At 35.9% G+C, this 24,882-nt stretch overlaps 2 protein-coding genes and 1 long non-coding RNA gene across 6 annotated transcripts; 1 reads left to right on the forward strand and 2 right to left on the reverse strand.

The window, feature by feature from the left end:
- Positions 1-1,049: 1,049 nt before the first annotated feature.
- LOC124341775 (zinc transporter ZIP11-like) lies at positions 1,050-3,533 on the reverse strand. Of its 4 annotated transcripts, none has more exons than XM_046794718.1 (8): positions 3,477-3,495; positions 3,251-3,341; positions 2,949-3,183; positions 2,624-2,881; positions 2,447-2,516; positions 2,261-2,359; positions 2,037-2,195; positions 1,050-1,409 (listed from the first exon to the last, which is right to left on the reverse strand). In XM_046794718.1, exons 2-8 carry the CDS (start codon positions 3,263-3,265, stop codon positions 1,331-1,333), a joined length of 915 nt encoding a protein of 304 aa, XP_046650674.1. In that variant the 5' UTR covers positions 3,266-3,341; positions 3,477-3,495; the 3' UTR covers positions 1,050-1,330. The 4 variants fall into 4 exon arrangements, with proteins under 4 accessions (XP_046650674.1, XP_046650675.1, XP_046650673.1 ...); XM_046794719.1 differs by having other exon boundaries at positions 3,473-3,491; XM_046794717.1 differs by having other exon boundaries at positions 2,624-2,848; positions 3,251-3,533.
- A 1,845-nt stretch (positions 3,534-5,378) lies between these two features.
- On the forward strand, positions 5,379-6,922 carry LOC124341862. Its single transcript, XR_006918635.1, has 6 exons — positions 5,379-5,743; positions 5,815-5,986; positions 6,061-6,229; positions 6,289-6,468; positions 6,550-6,687; positions 6,749-6,922. It is a non-coding gene; the product is annotated as an uncharacterized LOC124341862 (long non-coding RNA).
- Positions 6,923-8,971: 2,049 nt separating this feature from the next.
- Positions 8,972-9,983, reverse strand: LOC124344562 (transcription termination factor 2-like). Its single transcript, XM_046798132.1, has 4 exons — positions 9,979-9,983; positions 9,794-9,912; positions 9,473-9,718; positions 8,972-9,385 (listed from the first exon to the last, which is right to left on the reverse strand). The coding sequence occupies exons 3-4, from the start codon at positions 9,710-9,712 to the stop codon at positions 9,281-9,283; spliced, it is 345 nt and encodes a 114-aa protein (XP_046654088.1). The 5' UTR covers positions 9,713-9,718; positions 9,794-9,912; positions 9,979-9,983; the 3' UTR covers positions 8,972-9,280.
- Between the last annotated feature and the right edge of the window lie 14,899 nt (positions 9,984-24,882).

The following is a 24,882-nucleotide window of genomic DNA, read 5'->3' on the forward strand; positions in this document are numbered from 1 at the left end:
AGCAGCTTCGTCCAAAGCACCAAAAAAAAAAAACTTCTTTTTTTATTATTATTTTTTTTTCTTTCGATCGTCTGGTTTTATCCATTCGGGAGAAAAGAAAGAAAGAAGAAAAAGTTTCGTGCTGGCCTTGCCTTTTTTAAGAACTTTTGAAAATGTGTTTTTTTTTTTGTTGTTGTTTGGCTGGGATGAATCTTTTTATTTAAAGGGCTCCGGCAGCAGCAGCAGCAGCAGCATCGTCAGAATTCCACCTGTTGGGGTTTTTGGTTGGAGAGCTGGAAGCGTTTGGTTATCGGCAGCGGTCACGTTCTACTATCTCGTCCGAGCGCGCTAGCAACCCGCTGGTCCGATCAGATATGAAACATTCCTTTTATTATTACTCCCATTAGAGTTCAAAGAACCGGGCCACTCTTCTCATTCATCGTCCATACCTGCCTCATCCATGTATATACACACGCTCGCTTGCTCGATGTGTGTGTGTGCGTATAAATATGTAGTACAGTTACACGAGTCTGAAATGTTTTCGCCTCGTTTGTACTACTACAGAAGAGTCGCCCTCTAGCCATTGGCGGGCCAAACAAATCGATGCGGATCCCAGAGAAAGAGGAAAGAAAAAATAAAATAAAATAAGGGGCCCAGTTATAATAGTCAAATAAGTAAACACGAGCCGAGTTGGTTATTAGAACGCGGCTGACGCTCGTGTGTGTGTGTGTCTGCGTGTGGTTGTATGTATGTATATCTACGTGTACATAACGATGTTGACTGGGAATGAAGGAATGGGGCCGACCCCCTGTTGCTGCCTGATATTATTACAAACACACAGCAGCTCGGGACGGACGGACGGACGGACGGACGAAGAAACCGCAAACCTGACGAGAGAGAGCTACAGTGTGTTTTGGAGACGGGCCTCAGGGCGCCAGCCGTCTGGACGGCCCACACACTGCCCAAACACACACACACACACACACGGCTCTACTAGTACTACTAGACAGTATTATTTTGTTTTCCCATTACAATACGTGGAACAAGCTGAATAATAAGAAGAAAACGAGTTTCGCCTCAACCAGAGTCTTATTTTCTCAAAATCATTCCATATCGAGAACACAATATAAGGAAAATCATTTTCAACACACACACACACACAGCACAGCACACAACCAACAACCAACAGTAGACCCAAAAGGGGCGACACCAAATATTCCAAAAATATAGTCAAATATATAAATTTTGGTCATTCTTATGTTGTCTTTTCAGAAAACAAAAAATATAGGAATAATAATGATAAAAAGGAATGCAAGAAAGGCTAAAAAAGAAACAGTTGGGTCCGACCCGTTTAGCCGAGACCTACGTCGAGACACATCATCAAAATGAAGCCGAAAATGGCTCCCCACGAAGCTTGTCTTCCGTTTCCGCTGCAAAGTGTCAAAGAGGATTACATTAGAGAGGAATCACTTGGCCTCGTGGCACACAACTGTTACAGCTGGATATTGATATGATTGGCCCCTCCCCATTTCCGGTCGTTGCTGGCGAGACCCCAGTCGAGAGCCCACATCTTTCGACTTTATTATTTCATTTGCTGCATTTTCCCCAGACGCCCTCCACAGTCTACCAGCATCTCTCTATTACGGCAACTTCCTCCAACATTCAATTTCGATTCCGTAAATATCAGATTCGTTTAAAAAACAATCAATACTAATCGGGCCCTGATTCGTTTCGAGAGATCCAACTCATTTCGACTGGAAGAGAACACACTGCCACAAAAACTTAAGTTGGGAATAACCAGCCAAATAGATGACTAGACATAACATGGTGGCGACCTCCAGGGGGGTCATCGGATCGGCTGGCCCACCATTGGAGAGGCGGAAATCAAATTAAAGTAAACAAAGTCAAACAGAACCTTTTCCACTTCATTATCTCGGCACCAGATCGATGGCAACGAACCGAGTTTAGTGCTTCGCTTTGGAGTGCCGATTTTCCCATAAAACTTTAGGAAAATCTAAATGGACAGAAATCATTTACTATTTAAATAAGGCTCTTACCTCGAGGAGGCTTCAGGAATCAAATCATCACAGACTACGTACACCATTGCACCGGCCGCGAAGGCCATTGCGTAAGGGAGTAAAGGCTCGATCCACGATACGCAGAGCACACCAATCAGGCCAGCTATCGGTTCCACCATTCCACTCAATTGTCCATACCTAAACATCGAATACGGTTGTAAAAAAAAAGTTATCGCAATTTACAAACGATTTCTTTAAGTTACCAAAAACTCTTCCAAACTGAAACGCCTGCACCCCGTAACGGAAGGCTAACAGCCAGGCCTTCGGGAAAATTCTGAATCCCGATACCAACAGCTAAATTCCTGTGAATTGATTGTTGGATTTATGTTGGCATTTTTCAACTATAATAAATAAAAAATTTAATAATATTGGATACATGTAAAATCTACCTAGCGCTTTCGAAAGTGGCTTTGGGAGATTTTCCTATGGCTCCGAAACCTACACCGACAGCTAGACCTTCTGCAAAATTTAATTAAAAAATGTATTTATTCAAAATTAATCCCAGCAATATTCAATGACGTATAGAGAAAGTTAATAGAGAAAGTCAATAAAAAGAAACTACAAGCCTGGAATGTTGTGAACTGTAATTGCAATCACTAGAAGGAGGATTCGCTTCCATTTTTCAGCTGACTGCTTGTGAAGTTTGCTGTAGTCCTCATGAGATAGACCTAAGCTTAATTCTTCTTCATCCCCAGTTGGTAAATGTGCTTTCCTTTTGATCAATCCATCTTTTGAGGACTTACTCAAGATTTCAGGTCCAGAACTATTTTTGATTTGTTTGCGTTTGGTTTCTGGTGATGAATTGTAATCAAAACTCAAATCAACTACAACAAATTGAAATATGTATTTAAGAAATAACTGTGATGAAAAAGAAGTAAAAACAAAAGTTACCCATCATTAATTCTGTTGATCCAATTTTGAAATAATGCATTAACTGATCAGCTGCAAAAACAAAAAGAGCTCCCATGAAGAAACCCAGCGCAACAGGGGCAAAGGCATATTCCCCTGATTCTCCGTACATCCCTGAGCTTTCTGCCATTTCAATTGCAGGAGCTAGAAGAGACCAATACGAAGCTGCCAGCATCACACCAGCAGCAAAACCAAGACTACTGTCTAAAAATTTTCTCTGTAAAATGAATACAATTTTGGTTTAAAGATTAATTAACCACTTTTATTACAGAAAAAACTAATACCTGGGTACCCCTCATAAAAAAAACAAGAGCCGAACCGGCAGCTGTCAGACCCCATGTAAACAAGGTACCAAAGATGGCTTGAATTTCAGGACTGTACCCAGCAATCATATTGATGAATACAATAAAATAACTTTTAAAAATAACTAAGAAATCATTAAACTACAGCATAAGAATAGAAGTTTGTACTAGAAATGAAACACTGCTATCAATTGACAATTGTACCAACTTATGAATCCATATCTTTGGGATTTTTTTTTATCTTCAAACGTCAACAAGATTAGAATTTTACCTCTGATTCTAGTACATATAATGACTCCTAGGTGGCATCGCTAACATATAAAAAATCACAAATAGAGGAAGTGGAAGTGACAGAATAGTATAGTCATTGTAGCTGTTGTACCTCAAACAATTAGTAATGTGAAGTTTTATTAATGAGCACTATTTCTCCCTACTTTTTAAGTAAGTGTGTGAAAAAAATTCAAAAATCGTACGTAGGGATCACATATAAATTTGCAATTAAAAATTAGAAAATAAGAAATGGGGGACTAAATTTGAATATTTTATTTTTTTAGTACATGTTATCAAACTTCATACGTCAATAAACGTGTGTTGCAAATTTAAATGTTTTTTGTGTAGATTTACTATTTTTTTTTAAATTTTAAAGTTACTGAAATTGGTTTCCGCGTCGAAATTTTTTCGCCGTATTTAACACGGCGCTTATGGCGCTACGCGTCTTCTTAAAATTAATGCTACATAAAAACTAAATAATCTAAAAATCCCCAAATAGTCTAGTTTTGTAGCCAATATAACCTAGTTTACTTTGTATTAATTAGATTTTATGAGAATAACCCAGCAGAAAAGTTATTTACATTAGAAAAAACTACCCTTTTTCCAAATTCCAATAGGTTTCGGCAACAAGTTTTGGCACCAAGTTGCAGCGGCCCCCACCAAAATGTCAACCTGGCGGGTGTGTTGTAAAACCTATTGGAATTTTGCGGAATTTGGAAAAAGCCCAAAAAGGGTAGTTTTTTTTTAATGTGAATAACTTTTCTGCTATGCTATTTTCATAACATCTCATTAATAAAAAGTAAACTAGGTTATATTGGCTACAAAACTAGACTATTTGGGGATTTTTAGGTTATTTAGTTTTTATGTAGCATCAATTTTAACAAGACGCGTAGCGCCATAAGCGCCGTGTTAAACACGGCGAAAAAATTTCGACGCGGAAACCAATTTCAGTAACTTTAAAATTAAAATTAATCTACACAAAAAACATTTCAATTAGAAACACACGTTTATTAACACATGCAGTTTGATTACATGTAATAAAAACAAAAAAATATTTAAAATTAGACCCCCATTTCTTATTTTCTAATTTTTAATTGAAAATTTATATGTGATCCCTACGTACGATTTTTGAATTTTTTTTACACACTTACTTAAAAAGTAGGTAGAAATAGTGCTCATTAATAAAACTTCACATTACTAATTGTTTGAGGTACACCTCCCTTTTTCGGCTAAAATGACTATACTAGAAGTGCAGAAGTGACTGACGCCCTTGTTTACGAACGCACTCTTGCGGATGGCATCCTGTTCCCTGTTCCTGTTCCTGGGAATAAAGAATAAATTAACGAGACATGGCCCATCGTTGTCGTGCGGCCAAGGAATTAGTCGACGAAACGATTCCAGCTAGAATTAACAAATAGTTTTGAGCTCAAATCAACTGACACTCCTATGATCCCGACGACAATTGAATATATGATTTTTGATTCCTCTAACTAAGAAGAAAAGGACGAGGATGCCACGAATGTGTCAAACGATGAAGCCCATTTTGAGTCCGTTTGCTCTTTTTCCGACGTCGATTAAATTGTCATTTTCAAATAATTTTTTTTTTGTAACCAACGTCTCAAATAAGGCGTTTCATAACCAAAGCCGGAATACATTCTTGTAGCTTATAAAATTGTCAGGTATACCTGTTTTATCATTTTCCCTGTGAAAGAATTTGAATTGGCGCCACGAATGCTGCGTTGCCATTTACGACAAAGTAAAAAAAATCAGCCGTCGGGCTACAAATCGCAGTCTGATTACAAGAAAGCCCCAGATTTTCATGTCAGATTTTATGTAACTTAATTCTATTTTATATTCTCTAAATTTTAAGCTTATTTCTAGATTTTATTCTTATGGGGTAATTTTCCACAAAAATCGATCATTTTTTCGATTTTTGATCTCTTCCCCCACCCAAACGCCCCATCGCCCATCGTCAAGACAAAGTTTTTTTTACTTGACTTTGTGGTGCCTTTCAATTTAAGAACCTAAAAAAAGTTATTCTTATGGGGTAAATCTGTGTCATTGTGGCTCCCGGACTATCACATGTCCTATGCTTCAATGTTGTTGAAGCTCCAAATAATTAGAGCACTAGAAGAAGACAAAAATGGATTTTTCTTTTTGGTATTCAATCACGAAGATCAAATACCATGCAAACCCGTGGATTTAGTAAGTTTCTTTTTTGTTAAAAATTAAACAAATAATTACTTTTTTTTCTAAAGGAATTTATATTAAATTAGGGGAGGATTGGGGATGATTTGAAACAATTTATTTTCCTAAGAATAGAACCAAAAGATCCCAAATTTAATTACAAATTTGACGGCAATCAACTTTCTGCAGCACTTTCTAGTAAAATTAATCCCTATGAAGGAGACACTGTACTACACAAATTCTTACTGATTCTTGCAAAACGTAAGCGGATTTCACTTTGTAGTTTAATCAAATATTTCCAACAGAAAAGAAACATTTTAAAATGTGAAATTTAGGCTATAAAGCGAGAGTGGAGAGTGTTGAATCAACAGAAATTTTGTTCCAAAATCTTTACGTCACTTACCAAGGGTCGAAGAGAATGTATTGAACTTGACATTTGAATGTCCTTTTTGTGCATGTTTTACAACTGAAGTTGCATTGGATAATAACATTACTAACGATATTGTAAGTTCAAATTTAAAAAAAAAATGTGAGTTTTGTTCGCTAAATTAATTCGTAATTAGGTTCTGGTGTAGAGCATGAAATTTTACTTTTGAAAGATGAATCTAATTCGAGTGAGAAACGTTAAGGATCCCGATTATCCCACTAATTTATCGAAAGCAGTCAATGCCGTTAAAGAAGGAAAGAAACCTACTGAAGCTGCTGATTTGTTCAGAATTTCAGCAATAGCGTTAGATACCGAGGTAATTTTCAAATACAACAATCAAGAAGATTGATGTAACACAATTGAAATTTTTTTTCATTGATATTTAAATGCTCCGTAGGCTGAAAGTGTTTGCTAAAAACAATTTGTCGAAGGAGGAATCTGTGAAACAAGCTCTAAAGGAAGTAATAGAAAATGGTGAATCAGTTATAAGAGCAGCTTGAATTATAATATTGAACGAAAAGTATATCTTAGAAAGGTAATTATAGTTATTAATTAATTCTTCAACATAATTACTAACGAAACTTTTCCAATCACAGGTGCAATTACATCGAGTTTAAAAAAATAGACATGGTGAAAGTCATGATATAGGGGGACCATGAAATACATCAACAAAAACAGATGGTCATTGACATCAACAAGTTCTAGTTTGTTGGTCTTCTAAAACCAATGTGTCAATCACCGAGAAGACGAGGAGAGAACGAGAAACGACGTTGAAAGTAGACAGAAACAAGATTCCTTCGGTAACGTCCTTCGGTAATTTTTTTAAACGTTAAAGAGACAGAAAATCAAGGTTATAGTAGATTAATACATACTATAACGTTTGGAAAATTCTGTTTCCCTTTATTATCTTCCATAATTGATTCTTTATAACTAATTGAAAAATAATCTGTAATATTATGAGTGGTGCGAATTATGAATGGTGGAGGATTCGCCCCGCCACCCCACGTCGCACTTCATGTTTAGATTAAGTTATAGCAATATTTATTACTATAGTAACATGGAATTAGAAAAATTATTAGTTACATATTAACTAAAAGGAAATGGATGTGCTCTTATAGCAGTCAGATTAAACCACCGCTGAAAAAATCTTTATAATTAAGGCATATAACCTAAGTGTTTTACGACCGGTTCCGAAATCGATACCGATGTTAGCGTCGCTAGCGATATTACCATTGCTTTACTTCGACTTTTGTTACATTATTTGGTGTACTCACCAACCGGGCCACGCATTCCCTTATATAAAAATGTCAATGTTGGTCTAATGGTTAGCAACTCGGGCTGCCACTCGTATTGTTTAGGGTTCGAATCTCGATCTCGAAAAATAAATTTGTAATTTTTGAAAAATTACACTTAAAAAGCTTTCGGAGGTAAATGGAAGTGGAAGATCGGTGGTAACTCTTCACGACCACAAGAAGATCTTGATGACTGTGAAGAGGACAAGGGAAGAAGAGAGAGATGACCCAGAGCTTCAAAATGAGTATAATCAAACATTTTTAAATGTTCCTCAACTTCTTGGTTGATGACTAACTGTTAAAAAAGGAGGCAGAGAAATTTTACTGACAACCAAATTTATTAAAATCAAGATAAAAAATAGTAAACAAAAAGAGGTAATAATAAAACAAAAAGGGTTAACAAAATAAAAGTGGGAAAATACAAAGTAAAAAGAAGAATAAAGACGAAATCGAAATCGAACATAAAAACCAAATCAAATAATTAATACTCTCCACTCCCATAGCAGAAAACTTGTCTTGCTAGGGAAGATCCAAACTTTTTTTTTCTTTTTGTTAACACTGCTGATCATGCACTGACAGTTGGAAGGTTACGCAAAAAAAGCGAATTCACTAACTAGGATTCGGCAACCAGCTAGGTAACAAATACGCAAATTAAATTTCTAAAACAGTTATAAAAACAAATGAAAACCCCGTTACGCCATGTATCAAATTTTGAAAGAATTATGTACAAAATTTGGTGACGATTGGTCATTCAGGGAAGAAACGTATAAAGGAACACTAAATGGACATTAAACCCTCTGAATTTCACTACTAGCTACTACTACCCTACCCCCTATACCCCACACCCTATATTGTTAAGGACCTTCGTATATAAATATACCTCAGGGATAAGATCTTTCTTATAGTTCATTTAAAATGTGTTGTATGTGACGCCCCAGCTATAAAATTTAAAAAAATTGCGTTGTCAAACACTTTTTTTTGTTGTGTTTGTGTTTGTGTTGTATTCGAAGAGAGGAAAGGTAGATTTTTGAAAAAATTTAAAGAGTTCATCCTGGCTTCATCCACCAGTCAGCCCAACTTTTTGCTGCAATCCATTCTGCATTGTTCACAGACCCTTATTCTTGATTTAGCCCTATGGCTTTTAGAAGAAACTGTTGATATTCTTTTTTCAGAAAATGGTTGTATGTTGCATTATATTTAAGTTATTACTTATTTTTGTTTATTCTTTTTTAAAATATTAAATATGAATTTTAAAATACTAAAAATGAATTTGAAAATTCATTAAACTAGAATAAACAAAAATAAGTAATAAAAACACACCCGCTAGAGGCGCTTTGAAACTTTTTAACATTTTTCTTTCAGAATTTGTTGTTTTTTTGTGTGTGTTTTGAAGGGGAAGATCTTCCGTCATAGTTCCGGGTCGTATTTTTGGGATAAATTTCCAGTTATAGGTTTTTTTGTTTTTGAAGTTGACGGAAGGAGGAGCGAGAGAGCAGGTGTTGCAAAATTATAAGCTAGCAGGAACAATTTTCTTGACACATTTTTATTTCATTTAACATAGCAACAGTCGAATTTAGCTTTTAACAAATGAAAATTCTGGGATTTGGTCAAGTGCAAAGATGTTCAGAAGCTAAACAAATACAACAATCTTTTCCGGGGAAGAATAAGGGAATCAATAGTAAAGTAAATTATTCCCTAAGTTTAAGTTACGTTAAATTTATAACATCAATTGACAAATTTGCTACCTAGAATGCCACCCTGGGAGTAAGTTAAAAATAAAAAAAATCTTGCTTGCTTGCCATTCGGCCATTACCGTTACTCATAATCGAGACCAGACTAAGCGGGAGGGGGTGCTGAAACACGTAATTGTAAAACTTGCATGAGAAGATCCACGCGAGCTTTGGCTTCTCCGTCTTTGTTATTTATCCAAATATCCCAAAACTAAAACAAAAAACAAATAAAAATAATAATGAATTAATTTATGAACGAAAATCTCGAACTGAGTACCGAATAAGGAAACATATATAGCTCTTTTTCGTCAAAAGGCGAAGCACATAGGGCTCGCAAGTGCGAGTGTAGCTTCACGTGACTGTCAATGAGGTCTCCAGCGATAACCCATCGCCGAGCGGCACGCAATTTAAGTAGTTTTTGAAGAAAGACAGGATCCCCTAGCCCATCAATCACAATGCGCTGAAACTCAGTTTGGATTAAAATCGAGTTATACTGTAGCTCAGGCGCTGATCGAGAAAGTAAATTAACTTCGCGCATTAATATCTATTAAAATTCGGGAAAAAATTTAAACATTGGCAACAAATTGTATTTATCAATGAATAATCTGAAGTAGTTTACCTTAAATGTAGTCGCTACGACTTCAAATTCGTGCAAAGTGGAGATCAAAAATCGTCTATTTACTCCAAAATATTTAGCCACGCTAAGTCCAGAACGGCGTATATTTTTGATCCATTCGCCTAAAATATGTATCATATTTCATACACTTTTGAAATAATAAGCAAACAACTGTAGAAGCAAATTACCAAGATAATTTAGTTAGAACCAAAATTTTAACATAAAAATTTAAAAAATTACTACAATCCAGGTATAACTCCAGCTTATTATTCGGTACAATAAATCGTTTGTTAATGCATCCTTATCAACGGGACGGTAAACAGTTTTAGGAGGAAGACTTTTTCTAGCTGGGGGTTTTCTTCCTGTTTCATAGATTTCAACAATTACAAAATAAATAAATAAAAAAGTCTTTAAAAAAGTCTTACGACTTACTTAAAGACTTACCAGGGTTGGGATGAGTAATAATCTCATCATTAGAACCGGATAATAAGTTACTCGTGGCCGAGCTCGTTGCTTTATTTTCTTCACCAACGAAGCTGGATATCTTGGCTACATCAGTGGCCTGTTGTAAAGCATTTTTACAAATGAGATTTTGACAGCGACAAAAATTAAACGGGTAATACCTTCACTGGAATCGGCGCAGATGGCTTCAGACCATGGGTATAGAGAATGGGGGCAACACTAGGTTCGCTCTATCTTTTATTGCTCATCGGTTTAATTTTTGTCTTGTTATTTGCTTCGTTAAGAGAAATATTAGCCCCACTATCCAACCTGGACTTTTACATAGATTTTCTTGAATCGAGTCAATGGCAAATTTTCTCTTGAGGCTGGTCGGCTGATCTTCAGCCAATTTTTCTCTCTCGAATTAGATTCACCTTTCAAAAGTAAAATTTCATATCAAAAGTTTTATAAATATTCAAATCATAACTGAAATTACTTTTCTACTTAATGCTTTCCGACTAATGTTATGTTTCCTAGCAGCTTGGCTGATCGAAGCTCCGTTTTTTATGTCTTTCATAGCTTGTTCGAAAATTTCTAGTATTGATAAGTTATCATTTGAAAACACGTTTAACTGTTGAAAAAATAATAGAATAGAATATATAAAATTAAAATATCTGGTAGCCAACTTGTTAACTAACAATTTTTCATGCATGGTTTGGAGATTTTTCATTTTCAGCGCGATTCTTCTCTTTCAATTGTGCTCTCATTTGACTTGAAATCACCTCTCTATTTAAAGTGTGTCAACTCATGTTATTGTTCATAGCTGCTGTGAGGATCGATTCACCACACTCAACATCATTCAGAGCTTGTTTTAGGGACTGTTGCTTCAATACTCTAGCTTTTGTCAACACTTTTAACTTACTATCTGTAAAATTTCTAAAAAAAAATATTTTATTATTAAGTCTGTTTCAATAACAAATTCTATTATTAAAAACTTTTTTCGTTTAAAATTGAAATTCGAACGCCAAAATCTAATGAAACACTGAATACGGAACTCCCATTCTTTACTTCTTGAACTGCGTCTTCCAGGATTTTTTTTTTCGATTTTTTTTATTGTTTTCCAGTCATTCTTAAGAAGATTTCTACTTTTAAGCTATTACATAAATGATAATCTAAATACGACGATAGTTAAATAAATGTTGTTGTAATACTACTTACTAAATCCCATAATTTCTTGTTACTCATTTTGTAGTAATCTGCAACAACAGATGGTTTCTTTCCATTTTCAATTTCAAAAATAACCTTTTCTAGCTTTTTCACATTCACAACCTTCGGCAAGCGATTCCGTCGGAGTACTTTTCAACATTTCAGCACCGGACGAAGAGACAATGGATGATAAATGCCTTTGGCTTTGCACCTGGAATGATACTAACATGCTGGGAATCTGATTCTCGACGCTGTAGCACACCGAATTGTGTGGCTTTTGTAGGCCAGCGCAGAAATGAATGTAAGTAGTTTGCCCTAGTAAAATTCATAGATTGGTTTTAGTTTTAATAAGTCTAATTCTTTTTTTAGCTTACCAATATCTTCGTCTAGTTGTGACTCTTTAGAGAAGTTTGACATCATATCTATCCTTGCTGCATTGTGATCAGGAAATATGGGTTCAATATTTTCATTATTATTAGCAAGTTTTCTTTGAATGTCATCGTATATATTTTGTTTTATTTTTTCATAAATTGTACTTCTAGTGTTTTTTCATAATCATCCATGCTTTCCATGTGTTCCAACAGATCTTCATTGGTAGGTAGGAAATCTAATCCAGCATCTCTGTATGCTTCCTCAAGAATATCTTTAACAATTCCAATGGTTGATTTGCCCTTTTGCTTTATTATAAATACTTTTTAGTGTCATTTAAATAACACATTAAGATCTTTGATATTTTTCTATTAAAAATTTTTTTTTTCGTGTTTGCGGATCTTCAAAGTAGCCAAGCGGGAAAGCAAACTCAAATCAAAATCTATCAAAATCGTGAGAAAATCAGAAAACCCCATGCCATTGAACATTGGCGTTGGGCAATATTGTGGCAATACAACAAAAAAAATGTTGAAACATTGCATTGTTCTTCATGATTACCAAATAAGAAAAAAATGGCCACTTATTTATTTACTCTGAGAATCCAAAAGATAAAAAGAACTCATTCGTCTTGAGATTTTAAAACTAACGTTTTTTTTTTTTTTTTTTTTTAGGATGCCTAATAATAATTTTAGGATGCATGAATTTATTCTCAAAACTAGATAAGCAATGCCATCATGGAGACTTCAACGCTGGCATGTATCTTCTTCACGACGTCATGTGTGGTATGAAATGATTAACGTTTATTACTCCCTTATAGCCGCTTCTTCTTCTTCTTATATCATTATTGATTTAAAGATGCAGAATTGTCACATGTTCTCACATGACCTGACAATCTCACCATTTCATATCTATATCTAACGACTAATTCACATAGACTTGACAGCATAAGGTACCTGTGGCCTTTATTGTTTATTAAGTGAATTACATGGCGATTAAGTTATTTACAAACTGAGACGAATGTGAAATCGAATATTATAAAAGTAAACTTTGAATAACGAATCAAATCGATGGCGTTTGTGAGAATAGAGAAGAAAGGACATGTGGTTTAGTAACTTCTCCAGTAGAAACTTTCGTTGGAGTGACGATAGTTATCGAATAAAATTGCGTTGTAAAATTGTTACAATTGAACACAACTTCAAGGTACATATGAAATAGGCAAACAGCCAAGGAATTGGAACAGCAGTAATCTATTCATGCACTACACCAGAATCTAATTACGAATAAATTTAGCAAACAAAACTCACATTTTTTTTAAGATTTGAACTTACAATCGTTAGTAATGTGATTGTTAGAGAAAGTTTTTCAATCCATTTTATTACATTATTTTGACGTGAAACTATTATTTGTTAAATACTTACTTTCGTGCAATTCAGGTTGCCCATCGGGATGGCCGAGCCATCCCTCGAGCAACCAATAATTACTGCTTTTAAATTTGATCAGTGTTGTACAGCACCTTTTTTCAAGGGCAATTTGTGATTTTCATCAAGACGATGTCATTGTGAAATCTGCTCTTTATTATGGACTCTTTATTATGCTCTTTATTATATCTGCTTCTTTATCATAGTGTAAAGAATTAGTAATCATACTCTCCAGGGTGACAGAAAAGTACAGCTATATTGCAAATCCTTTTCTCATAATAATAAGTCAAATTCATTTCAACGCCAAAAATGAAATGAAAGTGATTCCCAAAATGGTGAAAATGGGAAATAAATACTGAAGTTGTGAATTATGCAAAGGGAAAACAAAAAAAGAGAAGCATTTCAACACTATAAGCTAAAAATGATAACGAGCTATTTGGGTGGGTGCACCCAATGGTGTTGAAGGTAAACAGCTAATTTGATGTCAACTCAAGCTTCAAGTAAAACACTTCAAACCATCTCGTATGGGACTCAAACGAATAAAAAGATACAAGTAATCGATTTCAATTAAAGAGGATGAATTTGAAATTGATTTGCAACGTATTTCCTGTCTTTCAAAGGGACTATAATTAAGCAACATAAAACATTTTGATTTAAGAGTAGGCCGAAAGAAATTCCATAAATTATTTTCCAAACACTTTGATGACCAAGACTTAACCATCCCAGATCGTTCAGAAAACAATTCCACCGTTTTCTGCAGTTGTTCATGGTGGATGTACGCTTCTGATGGGATCTTTTTTGCGGCCTCGGAGTTATTGAAATCATAGCTGATACTACTTTAATCCCAGCGACGAAGTAAGATAACTGTAAGGATGGTGTTTCAGTCCAAAAGTTCCAACAACCACTGTATCGACATAACCTAGCAGGCGCTAATGTATAGGTAGATGGCAGTTGCATATCACGCCTATCGATGAACATCAATTGTTTTCCAGTGCCTGTGCTCCCTCAGCAACTGTAGCATGTACGTCAGATGATTTTTTTACATAGTACTAGCAGCCAAATGGCACAAAATTCTTTTAGACGATATAGTTTGCTGTTTGTTTTTGAAGAACTACCTGTAAGATTAATTACAGTTGTTCCTTCAAAAGTATCGAAATCTTCATCATATTTTGCTGCTTTCTGTTGGTCTGCGTTCGAAAAATGTACATACAATACCTAACTAAAGATTGGGAACGCGCGCGCGCACGAGAGAGAACCTTATGGAGTTTGGGTTTTTTTCTCGGCGATCCAAAAAATCCAATTTTCGTCGGATCATGATGAATTTTTTTTTGCCGTATCCATTATAGGTAGCAGTAAGCAAATTTTTTTTCAGAAAGGCATTTCCGCAATTCTGTTTAGTTCAGAAATGGCTGATGAAGACAATGAAAGATTAGGCACAACTGACGTAAATAACGCCGTTCTTGCAGGCCCAACTGTGGTTCCTGTGGCTGCCTTGTGTGATCCAGCCTTGGTTCTACCAAGGAAGGTTCTACCAAGGAAGGTTCCGCTACTGAGCCTAATGGACGAGAAATCGAGAAGCTAAGAGTACATCGTGGCTTCTAATCGTTTTCGTCCGAGATCATACTCGAAGTGGTAACACAGCCCCGTAAAACTAGAAATTTTAAACGCATTTTACGGGCACACCCGCTCATTTCCATACCCTAAACCCTCCGCACTCAGAACCAATCCGGAACAAAACTGTTGTTCTAGCAAATGTCTTTGACTTAATTCCAGACTTCACTGACCATCATCCATCCCATGAACACCATCAGTTAATCACTGGTGTAGCATTTGCCGCAAAGAAGAAGAATACCGTAAAATTTCGTCTAAACGCATCTCACGATGCAACAAGACCGGACTACCAACGAAATGCGTGGAGGGCTCTTCGACTCGTTAGCGAACTAAAAGAGAAGATTGGAAATTTTTCGAGAATTTAACCTCAATATCATTTTTCTGGAATTTATGAAAGGATTAACAAGCTGTTATAATTCTCATTCTAAGGTGGTTCTGGAATCGCCGCTTACACCACACAGTGATTACTCGTGTCTTATCAATTTGAAGGTTTCTGCATTGAAAACGGAACTTCAAAGGCGCCCGTAAGACGACCAACTTTTTAATTGAATGCTTTGGCAAGAAACAGAGCAAACTTTGGTGATTTTTTAAAATTATTTTACTTTAACACGAATTATTTTTTTCTTGTATCTTAAAGGCGGATTTTTGGTTAAAAATTTTTATGTTAGAAATTATTAGCGACACGAGAACTTCAAACCTGTACCTAACGTTTTTTTATAGAAATTTTTTTATTTTTATAGAAAACCTGTCTTGCTAGGGAAGAGTCTTTTTAAACAAATTTTAACTGCATTAGATGCAGTGTATTGCAGAAAAAATTAATAAACTTTTATGATATGTCGTCGAAGACTTTCACTTTTGTGTATACCACACATTGGGTATGATAAATGTTACTGTAGTACCTTGTAAATAACTAGGCGGCGAGGTTTTCCAACCAAATCAAATATTTGAAAACGCCATAGATTGTTCAATCCAATGATTCGATTCAAATAATTCCTTGAATTAAGAAAAAACCTAAATCGACCTTAGAAAAGTGCGATAATAATTAGCATGACGAGCAGGACGACTGAAATCACAATACTAATTCTGGATAAACAGCTAGTCAAATGTATCGAAAACAAAAGAGGAACATCTTTAAGTTATTTTTGTGTTACGATCAAAACCATATAAATCAGAAATGGAAACTTGGATTACACAATCCAACACTAATAAACTCAATAGACTCCTCCGACGGAAGAAATCCGTAATTTTGCAATGGCAACAAAATTTTCTGCCCACGGCATATCGTTCCCGTCCTTGCCAAAAATAATTTGGAACCCAGACACCCTGAAATTATTAATAGATTATCCCAATACAACACCTGATCTCATATGCTAGAAATCATTTGAAAAAAACGACTACAAAACCAAAAGCAACCACACCAACATCAAACCTCAAGACAACCAAGATAGCGAAAAACACTGTAAACAGTAAACAGAGAAAATGCTCAACCAGAATTCACATCAGCATTTGGAAGAATAAACTGTGTTCATCCAAATCTCAGCCTTTCTTTGATACAAGCAATGTAAGATGCATTGTAGGATGTAAAACTGGAGAATCGGGTATTGAAACGTTCACTTGGTCATCACTTGGTCATTGAAATGTTTGAAAGATATCGGCTGGAACTACAGTCTTGCCACCTATTCATTCAATTACTCCAATGCCGCAAACCAGATCCCGCCATAAGCGTTCTACACTTGGAAGCAACAAATAGTGGCAGCGTTTTCTGAAAAGACTGGGATGAATCCCATCTGGTCAACAAAGTGTTTGGAAGAGACTGAATGGGATTTCATTCGTGCTGCTGCTGCCTTCCATAAGTTCAAAACCTTAGACCAACTACCACAAAAACCTTTTTCTCTCAACAGCCTCTGCAAGTGGTGGCTTTGTTTTGTGAACAATCCGGAATGAATATGAATTTCTCATTACAGTGCTTGATGGAAGCCAATGGCTGGGATGTTAATTGTGCTGCCATAATTTTCACTACGTTAAACAACGATAACATGATCCCTCCAATCCCTCTACGTATGGCCATAGCCATGTCAAGTCCACACTGCAGTGGACATAAATAAACTTGCCATGGATGTTGAGCATTCCATTTTATCGTGCACCTTTAATGTGGTTTTCCCAAGGTACAGACTAAGTATCGACAACTATACTTCAGCATTAGTGATCCCAGCAACACAGATCTACAGACAAATCATTGAACGTTCCATCCCTTTTGATAAATTTGATCCTAACCATGAAATTGAAGCAAATGATTAAAACTAATGGTTTCAAATTTTATAGGTGAATTGGTCATGCTAACAACTTTGGGAGCTGCCCAACGAAGCAACGAAAGATTGGAGGAAGCTCTTAGTCAAACACCAACTCGATTCTGTTCGAATGAACGAAGTTACCAAGATGAACAGCCATGAAGTGCGTTTTGTCAAAACAGTCGAAGGGGATGCTGTTGTACCCAAAACAGAATTTGAACAGTTTGAAGATCCGCACTCAAAACAAATCCGAAATAAAACTGTGGTTTTAGCAGATGTCTATGACTTGATTCCAGACCTCACTGACCATCATCCATCCCATGAACACCATCAATTCATCACTAATGTAGCATTTGCCGAAAAGAAGAAGAATGCCATAAAATTCAGTCTAAACGCATCTCACGATCCACCGGACTACGAACGAAATGCGTGGAAGGCTCTTCGAATCGACAGGTTAGCAAACTAAAACATAAGATTGGAAATTTCTTAAGAATTCAACCTCAATAGAATTTTTCTTGAATCTAAGAAAGGATTAACAAGCTGTTATGATTCTTATTTTAAAGGTGGTTCTGGAATCGCCGCTTACACCACGCAGTGATTACTCGCGTCTAATCAATTTGCAGATTCCTGCATTGAAAACGGAACTTCAAAGGCGCCCGTAAGACGACCAACTTTTAAATTGCATGCTTTGGCGAGAAACAGAGCAAACTTCTGGTGATTTTTAAAAATTATTTTACTTTAACACGAATTATTTTTTTTCTTGTCTTATGTGCTGATTTTTGGTTGATTTGGGTGAAGGCAAAATATCCCTCCTGACGTCTTTGATAAGCCATAATAGGAGATTAAGCACTTTGATAATTTGTGCTGAAAATTCTCTTGGTAATTTGATTCTAGGAGGATGAGAAGAAGGAGGAACATCGCTCCATAAGCATCTACAGGAAAAAGTGACTACCCAAGTGTACCTTTCTGAAAAATTGCCAGATTTCGGGAACTGGACCTGAGACCCCACATTGCCAGATCTAAGAAAAAACAGCAGAAAATTGTTGTTTTGATTTGGGTCCCTGGTGGTCAAAGTTGGAATCAAGGGCTGGGTATTGCTCGCTTCGGGACTCTCACCAAAAAGTCGTTTTTTGTTCTCTCTCCCGAGGACGAACGAAAACAAAATAACCAATTGGCGACACCGGCAGGTAATTCAAATAACCGCCGATTTTGTGGATAGTGTCAAAAATTGTTATGTAGAGGAACGGAGGTGTAATTTGGTCTTTCCAACCGAGTTGGCATAATTAATTCAACTCTGGGCAAAGCCTTGGTGGAGCGGCCGGTGGCTACACGATCGGCCCCAAAGAATTGATTCACCTTCTACGACAACGATCCAGGCCGTACCTTTTCTATAATTCACTTCCACCGCCGGTCGTCGCCGATGCCATGGCATCGAGTTCAAGTTACAATTCTCACGCATTCAATTACCACTTTAAACTGCTAAACCAGATTTGGAAATTGTTCTTTTTCAAATAGCTTACTTTGATATTCAAATCACAAATCAACTAGCTTGGAACGGTTATAACTTTCAATCAACGCCCACAACAAATGAAATAACAATTATACTATTTAATTCCATAACATAAACATTATTTGATGGTAATACCCTCCATTTTTCAGATTTATCGGTGATGACATTGCCATATGACGTCTGGAGAACACTCGTAGTGTTATAAATGCGGCAATATTTTCCGAACTTTGCAACGAAGGCGGCTGCAGTTTCAGCTTCAACGTCAATCTCAACAATCAGTTTCTCATCAACTTTTTTAATAAATACGACTCTGCCACACTGGGAACAGAAGTCGGCAAGCATATTAAAGGTAACATTTAAGCTCAAGTTGTTGATCCGAATCAAGGAATGCTTTCGTTTGGCAGATTTCTAGGGGAAAGAAAAAATTACAATTAAACACAAAAATATAATTGTAATTTTTAAATTTAATGACCAATTGCCAGAATTTTTGGTTCAGAAAATTTGGCACTGCCTCTTACAATTGGTATTGATCGTTTCTCAAAAGACGTAGAAGGTAAAGATGCGTCAACATTTTCACTCAGCGAACCCTTTACACTTTTGACACATCTCTCTTATACTTAATTGTATGGAAGTTTATACGTAACCATATTCACAAGATATTGGAACAGAACAGAACTAACCAAGAAAGAGAGGAAACAGCTCGTCAGAATCGTTCCCGCGTGGCGAAAAGGTCTCGAAGAGGAAAGAAGGTTGAGACAATTGAAGAGAGTTACGGAGACGAACATAAAGAAAATCAAGGTTAGGACTGAAGTAGTTGCCGTCGTATATTAGGGCCCTCAAGTCCTTAGTCTTTTTTATAATTATAAAATAAAATATCCATGATCCATGGGAGCTCTATTTTTAATAGCGATTCGGTAACCATCATCACCACCATTGACATCATTTGAATTTCCTTATCCAGTGTCCTTTTACTTTTGGATTATTTTACATCTAGTGTGTGCTTTTAAATAGTACGATTGGCTGCAAAGAATGGCAATCAGGATTGTCATTCGTTGCCATTGGATGGGAGCTCTATTTTTTTATAGCGATTCGGCAACCAGCTAACCAACTAACCACTAACTGAGTAGCCATTGAATTTCAAATTGTCCAGGGGGGGGGGACAAAAGAAAAACGAGATGGATAGAGATGACTTAATCTGTCAAAAAAACAAGTCAAGTGTCTATCCCCGTTTTTTTCTGTCTCGACTCGGCCAAGGTATTGGCCTAGCCCCCCCCCCCCTCCGGGGATTATCCTTTTTCTCCTTCTTTTGTTGTCTCTCCTTCGTTTTGACTTGGTCAAAGTTATCCCCCTCGACGACATTCCTTTTTTTGGTCATTCTTTTCCCTCGTTCATATAAATGTTTCTGCCCTTTGACGATTTGATTGTCAAAGTCATACCGCATGTAAATCCTGATTGCCATTGGATGGGAGCTTTGTTTTTTAAAAGTGGTTCGGCAACCACTATCACTACCCATTGCCATAATTAATATGGTCTTAACCAGTGTCCTTTTCGTTTTCTCTAAAGGTTGAAACTTAAATTGTGGGACATTTTTGCAATGCAGAAATTCCTGCAATAGAACTTGCAATAGGGTGCCTTGTTGTGAAATTGCGTACAACATACCCTCTTGCCAATTTTCTTAAACTTAAAATTGTAATTCCATTTTTGACATAAACCAACCTACCCTAGAAAAACAAAGATAACAAAATAATGATGACGCGTACTTGCATTCCACTTCTTCTCTACCTCCTTGAAGTTGTTTTCTTTGAAGTTTTCACCTGTGTTTTCTTTTTCGAAGTCATTAGTGATGCAGTGAAGAAAAATTCCAAAGGTTGTTATTTCGGTGAATTGCATACGTACGTTTTCCGCCTTTCTTATGTCCACGCACTACAATTTCGATACTAGCTAGGCAATCAGGTTGCTGAATCTGAAGGATATTCGATGATGTTTGATCTTGAGGTTGCTGATGCTTCTTGGTGGAGGGTGAATGGGATTCCCTGATTGTCAACTCGCCATCAGATGACGTCAGTGATATTTCGCTATGAGCAGCAGGCAAGGACGGTTTAACACCTTTCTCATTGCCACGCACTACATTTTCGATACTTGCAAAATCAGAATGAGTCACTACTTTTTTTTCTTAAAAACAATAAATGAATGAGAATTAATTATTTTTAACTGATTTATAGTTGTTTTTGCAAATTATTTTGATCTACCTTGAAGCAGATTGAAATTGATTCGCTAATTATCTCCTGTAAAAAAACACGCTCAAGCTTTAAGACCGGCTCCTTCATATGGAGATCACGATTTGATGACCTCGATAATTTGTTCAGAGTAGCAGCCACGGGCGCTTCGACTCCTTTCTTATTGCCACGCACTATATTTGCGATTCTAGCCACGTAAACAGGGTGATGCATCTTGGTGGAGGGTAAAGGGCATTCGCTGTTTGTCTGTACGTCATCAGTTGACGGCCATGATACTTCGCTATGAGCAATTATTCAATTTTGATGAATAACGATTAGTTCAGAATTTTCAATAGCGATTTCACATGACTATCCAGAATATCATTAAAAAGAAGTAAATCATTTCAAAAACTAAGCAGAAGTAAAAATTACATTGAAGTTGAACTACAAATACTAGTTGAATACGTAATAGAAAGAAAACGACCAAATAATAATGATTAACACATAATGACAAAACAGGAATTTGCCAAAACAACATAAGGGTAATAACGCATGGTAGCCAACGTGTTAATAAACAAAACTTTGTAGTTACAATTTTGTATACCTGTTTAAGTGGTGTTGGATTTTCGTTTAGGATCTCCTCTAAAATGGAGGAAAACGATGACTGCGAATCAAAAAAAGAACTCGAAATTGTAGGGAATTTTTCACTGCTTGTACAAGAAAGCATTTCTTGAATAAGTTTGAACCGGTAGGCAGTTGTGTCTTTTTGGTTGAAATCCATAGGTTTGTACCGTTGTAAGTGATCAGCAAACTAATATACACAAAGGCGAATAATTATACGACATTAAACTTTCAAACAATTGCGGTTTTATGGTAATTGGTTGACTTACCATAAGCAAAAAAAAAATCCGCAATCATAACTATTCGTCTGTTGTGGAATGTCAAAGGCGATTTCACTTTTCCATGTTGTAGGGAGATTTTTGTTTTCCATAAACCATGTACTCATGAATAATTCAAACATCTGTAGCAGTTCCATGTAACCGGCTATTTCTTCAATTCTGACAAGACTGTCAATACAGTTTCAATACAAATGTCTTGGTATTGACAACTACAAGACTCCAGTGGTTGTTCTTGACATTTACAGGAACAAAAATCATGTCTACTGTCGAAAAATCCTTATCAATCATCCATCTGGGTAAACCACAATACCCTAGTTTTTTTAGCTTTACTGGGAAAAATGTTGACATGCTTCGCTTCGGCCTACATCCCACTTGCCCCTTTCTTCAATTGACTTCAATTGATAATTGATGATCTATATAAAAAAAAGTTGTACTTGACAGTCTAGTTTTGTTGGTTTTTCTTTTAAACTTACGACATCGTTGATCCACTTGTCCGGTCCATTCCAAATTGTTAGTAAATCACGACGAGTGACGGACATGTCGTCATTCCGACATAACACTTCGGATAGTTCTAATGTGTTGTTAACAACAGCATTAATTTCCAATTCAGTATCAGCTCGTGAAAAAGTGTAGTGTTTCTTTTTTGAACTTTCTTCTTCAATCCCATTGAGTTTCTTTAAATGAAGATGTTTTTGGAATGCTGTCACTTGCAGGGAATTCTGTTCACTGGCAATAATTTTTTGTTTATTTAGCATTAGCTTGTGATAATCCGTTATTTCGAAATTTAAAAGCTGCAATTGTTCATTTGTCATTGAAGGATAAGATTGGTCATTGTTTAATTCTTCAAAAAACTTGTGTGAGAAAAAACTCGTTAGCTCCCCTAATAAAAGAATTTGAATAAGTACAACTTTAAATCGGCTAAATGCTGATTTTACTTACAAGCATCATTGACAGATGAATTTGCTGCAGGAAAAGAGGCAGACTGTAAGTTATTTGAATTGTCGAGGTTTTCCATTTGCCCACCTATAGAAAAACTTTGAATAAGTGAAACTTCCTTCTGATTTTACTTACAAGCAACAAATTGCATGTCGTACGTTCCGCAGTAACGCGGCAGAAACTCTCACTTTGCGGTACCGGTACTTTTGCTAAATGACAATAGCATATCAAATGACATGAAATTCATATTTTAGGGACAGTGTAAAAGGAATTGACGGAAGCTCCCGCCTCCAAATCAGCAGGTTTCCTTGCAACAAAAAAAATAAGAAATGTTGTTCTGTTTGAAGAAAACCGAACTGTCTTTCATCTTAAAATCATATCACTTAATAAAACTTGTGGCATCTAGTTGAAAAAAAAACTCCCTAGTTTTATTTCAATGTGAGATGATCCCGACAAACATTGAGGAAATTGTTCGGAATTCCTCCAAAGAAAGAAGATGTGGATGAGAACGCCAATGTTTCAAATAATGGTGAGAATTAGACTCGAGTTCTTCAACGTCTATGAAATTTTAGCTTTCCTATAATTTTTTAACTTAAATGGTTTTAAATTCAATGATCTATGGGCTAAAAAAGCGTAAAAAATATATTTCAGAATACATGTTTGTAGATAGTAAAATTTTCAGGTATACCCGTTTCATTGTTCCCCTCATAACCCTAGTGGAGTTTTTTAGTGTGATTCTGGTGTGGTGTAAAACACTCATTTCAAACCATTCATTTCCGTGATGTGAAAGCTGCATTAGATACTCTTATGATCCTTGTGTTACGAATTTATTTACTTCATTTTTACTTAGAGCAAACGTTTTTTAACATCAGATTCAAAAACATTCCTAACGGGTGCAACCCACTCGTCAATGATATTTTTTCCTCTAGTTGATTGCATTTTTCGGAGGGTGTCTGAAACCAATATGAACTGTTTGTAGAATTAGATTTAAGCACCGTATATGTTCATCTTGTTAATGTTGAGGATTTATTTGGGTAATATGGGTTTCATACTATTGTCACACACTTGAATTATTTTTTTGTTTTTGAAATGAACTTATAATTTTTTATTCTATTCGTTGCAACAGTTTGTAACGAATGGGTTTCACACTAAAATTTAACGCATGTAAATCTTGATTAATAAATATAGTTTTCCAACCCATGTTTACTGCGTTTCAAACCGGTGTCATTCAATGGACGAAATATTCAACTTATTGTTGTGTGTAAGTTGTAAGTTCAAAAAAATTGTTGTAAATTCAAATATACTGTGTAATATGTACACAAAGTGTAAAACACAAAGTCTTTCGATTTTGTCTATGGCTTTGAGCAAATTCTTTCTGCTTCATACGATAGATGCAACACATCCCGCCCGTCACTAGGTCGGCTTTCGCCTGCGGCTTAGGATCGACTGACTCATGTCCAACCACTGTTCACATGAAACCCTTCTCCACGTCAGTCCTCCAGGATCCCTCTGGAGTGTGTAATATGTACACACAGAAAATTGAGGGCAAATAATACATATGAGACAGAAAGCAAGATACATTTAAGAATATGTCAGAAGCAACAACATTTACTGGACAAGTCATGAAGTAGCATTTATTATAACTATTTAGAAATCATGTGGTATGTTGGATAGGTGTAGTATACCATCTGTGGTTCAAATTTGGCTGGGTAATGTCAGGCATCTTGGAATAGTGAGACAATTTATAAAAGACTTTAAACATCTTGCAAAGTAAGTTGTTCATATTCCATTCACCAATTCGGTTTTCCAACGTAGATACAATGAATGTGTTGTATTTGGCTGATAATTAAGGCTGAACGCAAGCAGGTTCTTTTGATTGAAATAAAAAACCAACAACAAGAAAAATATTGCCATGCTTTGGAAACTCGATGAATCAGAACAAACCACAACATTTCCATTTTTAAATAAGCATACGTTGTTCGGAAATTTTTGTTGTTGCACAAAATCAGGGGAAAAAAATTTCTTTTTTCCTTTCCATTCGGAACATTTAATTAATATATTTTGTCCACCGAGCTTTACTTGTAATTTCTTTAATTAAATTTGAAATTGCGTTGAAGAATTTATGATCATTCCGTCAGCGGGAGTCGGCTTAAAGTACTTTCTACAAGCCTATTTCATATTTTCTCTGACGTTAAGTT

This window comes from Daphnia pulicaria, chromosome 6 (genome assembly GCF_021234035.1).
Source record: "Daphnia pulicaria isolate SC F1-1A chromosome 6, SC_F0-13Bv2, whole genome shotgun sequence".
Lineage (NCBI taxonomy): Eukaryota > Metazoa > Arthropoda > Branchiopoda > Diplostraca > Daphniidae > Daphnia > Daphnia pulicaria.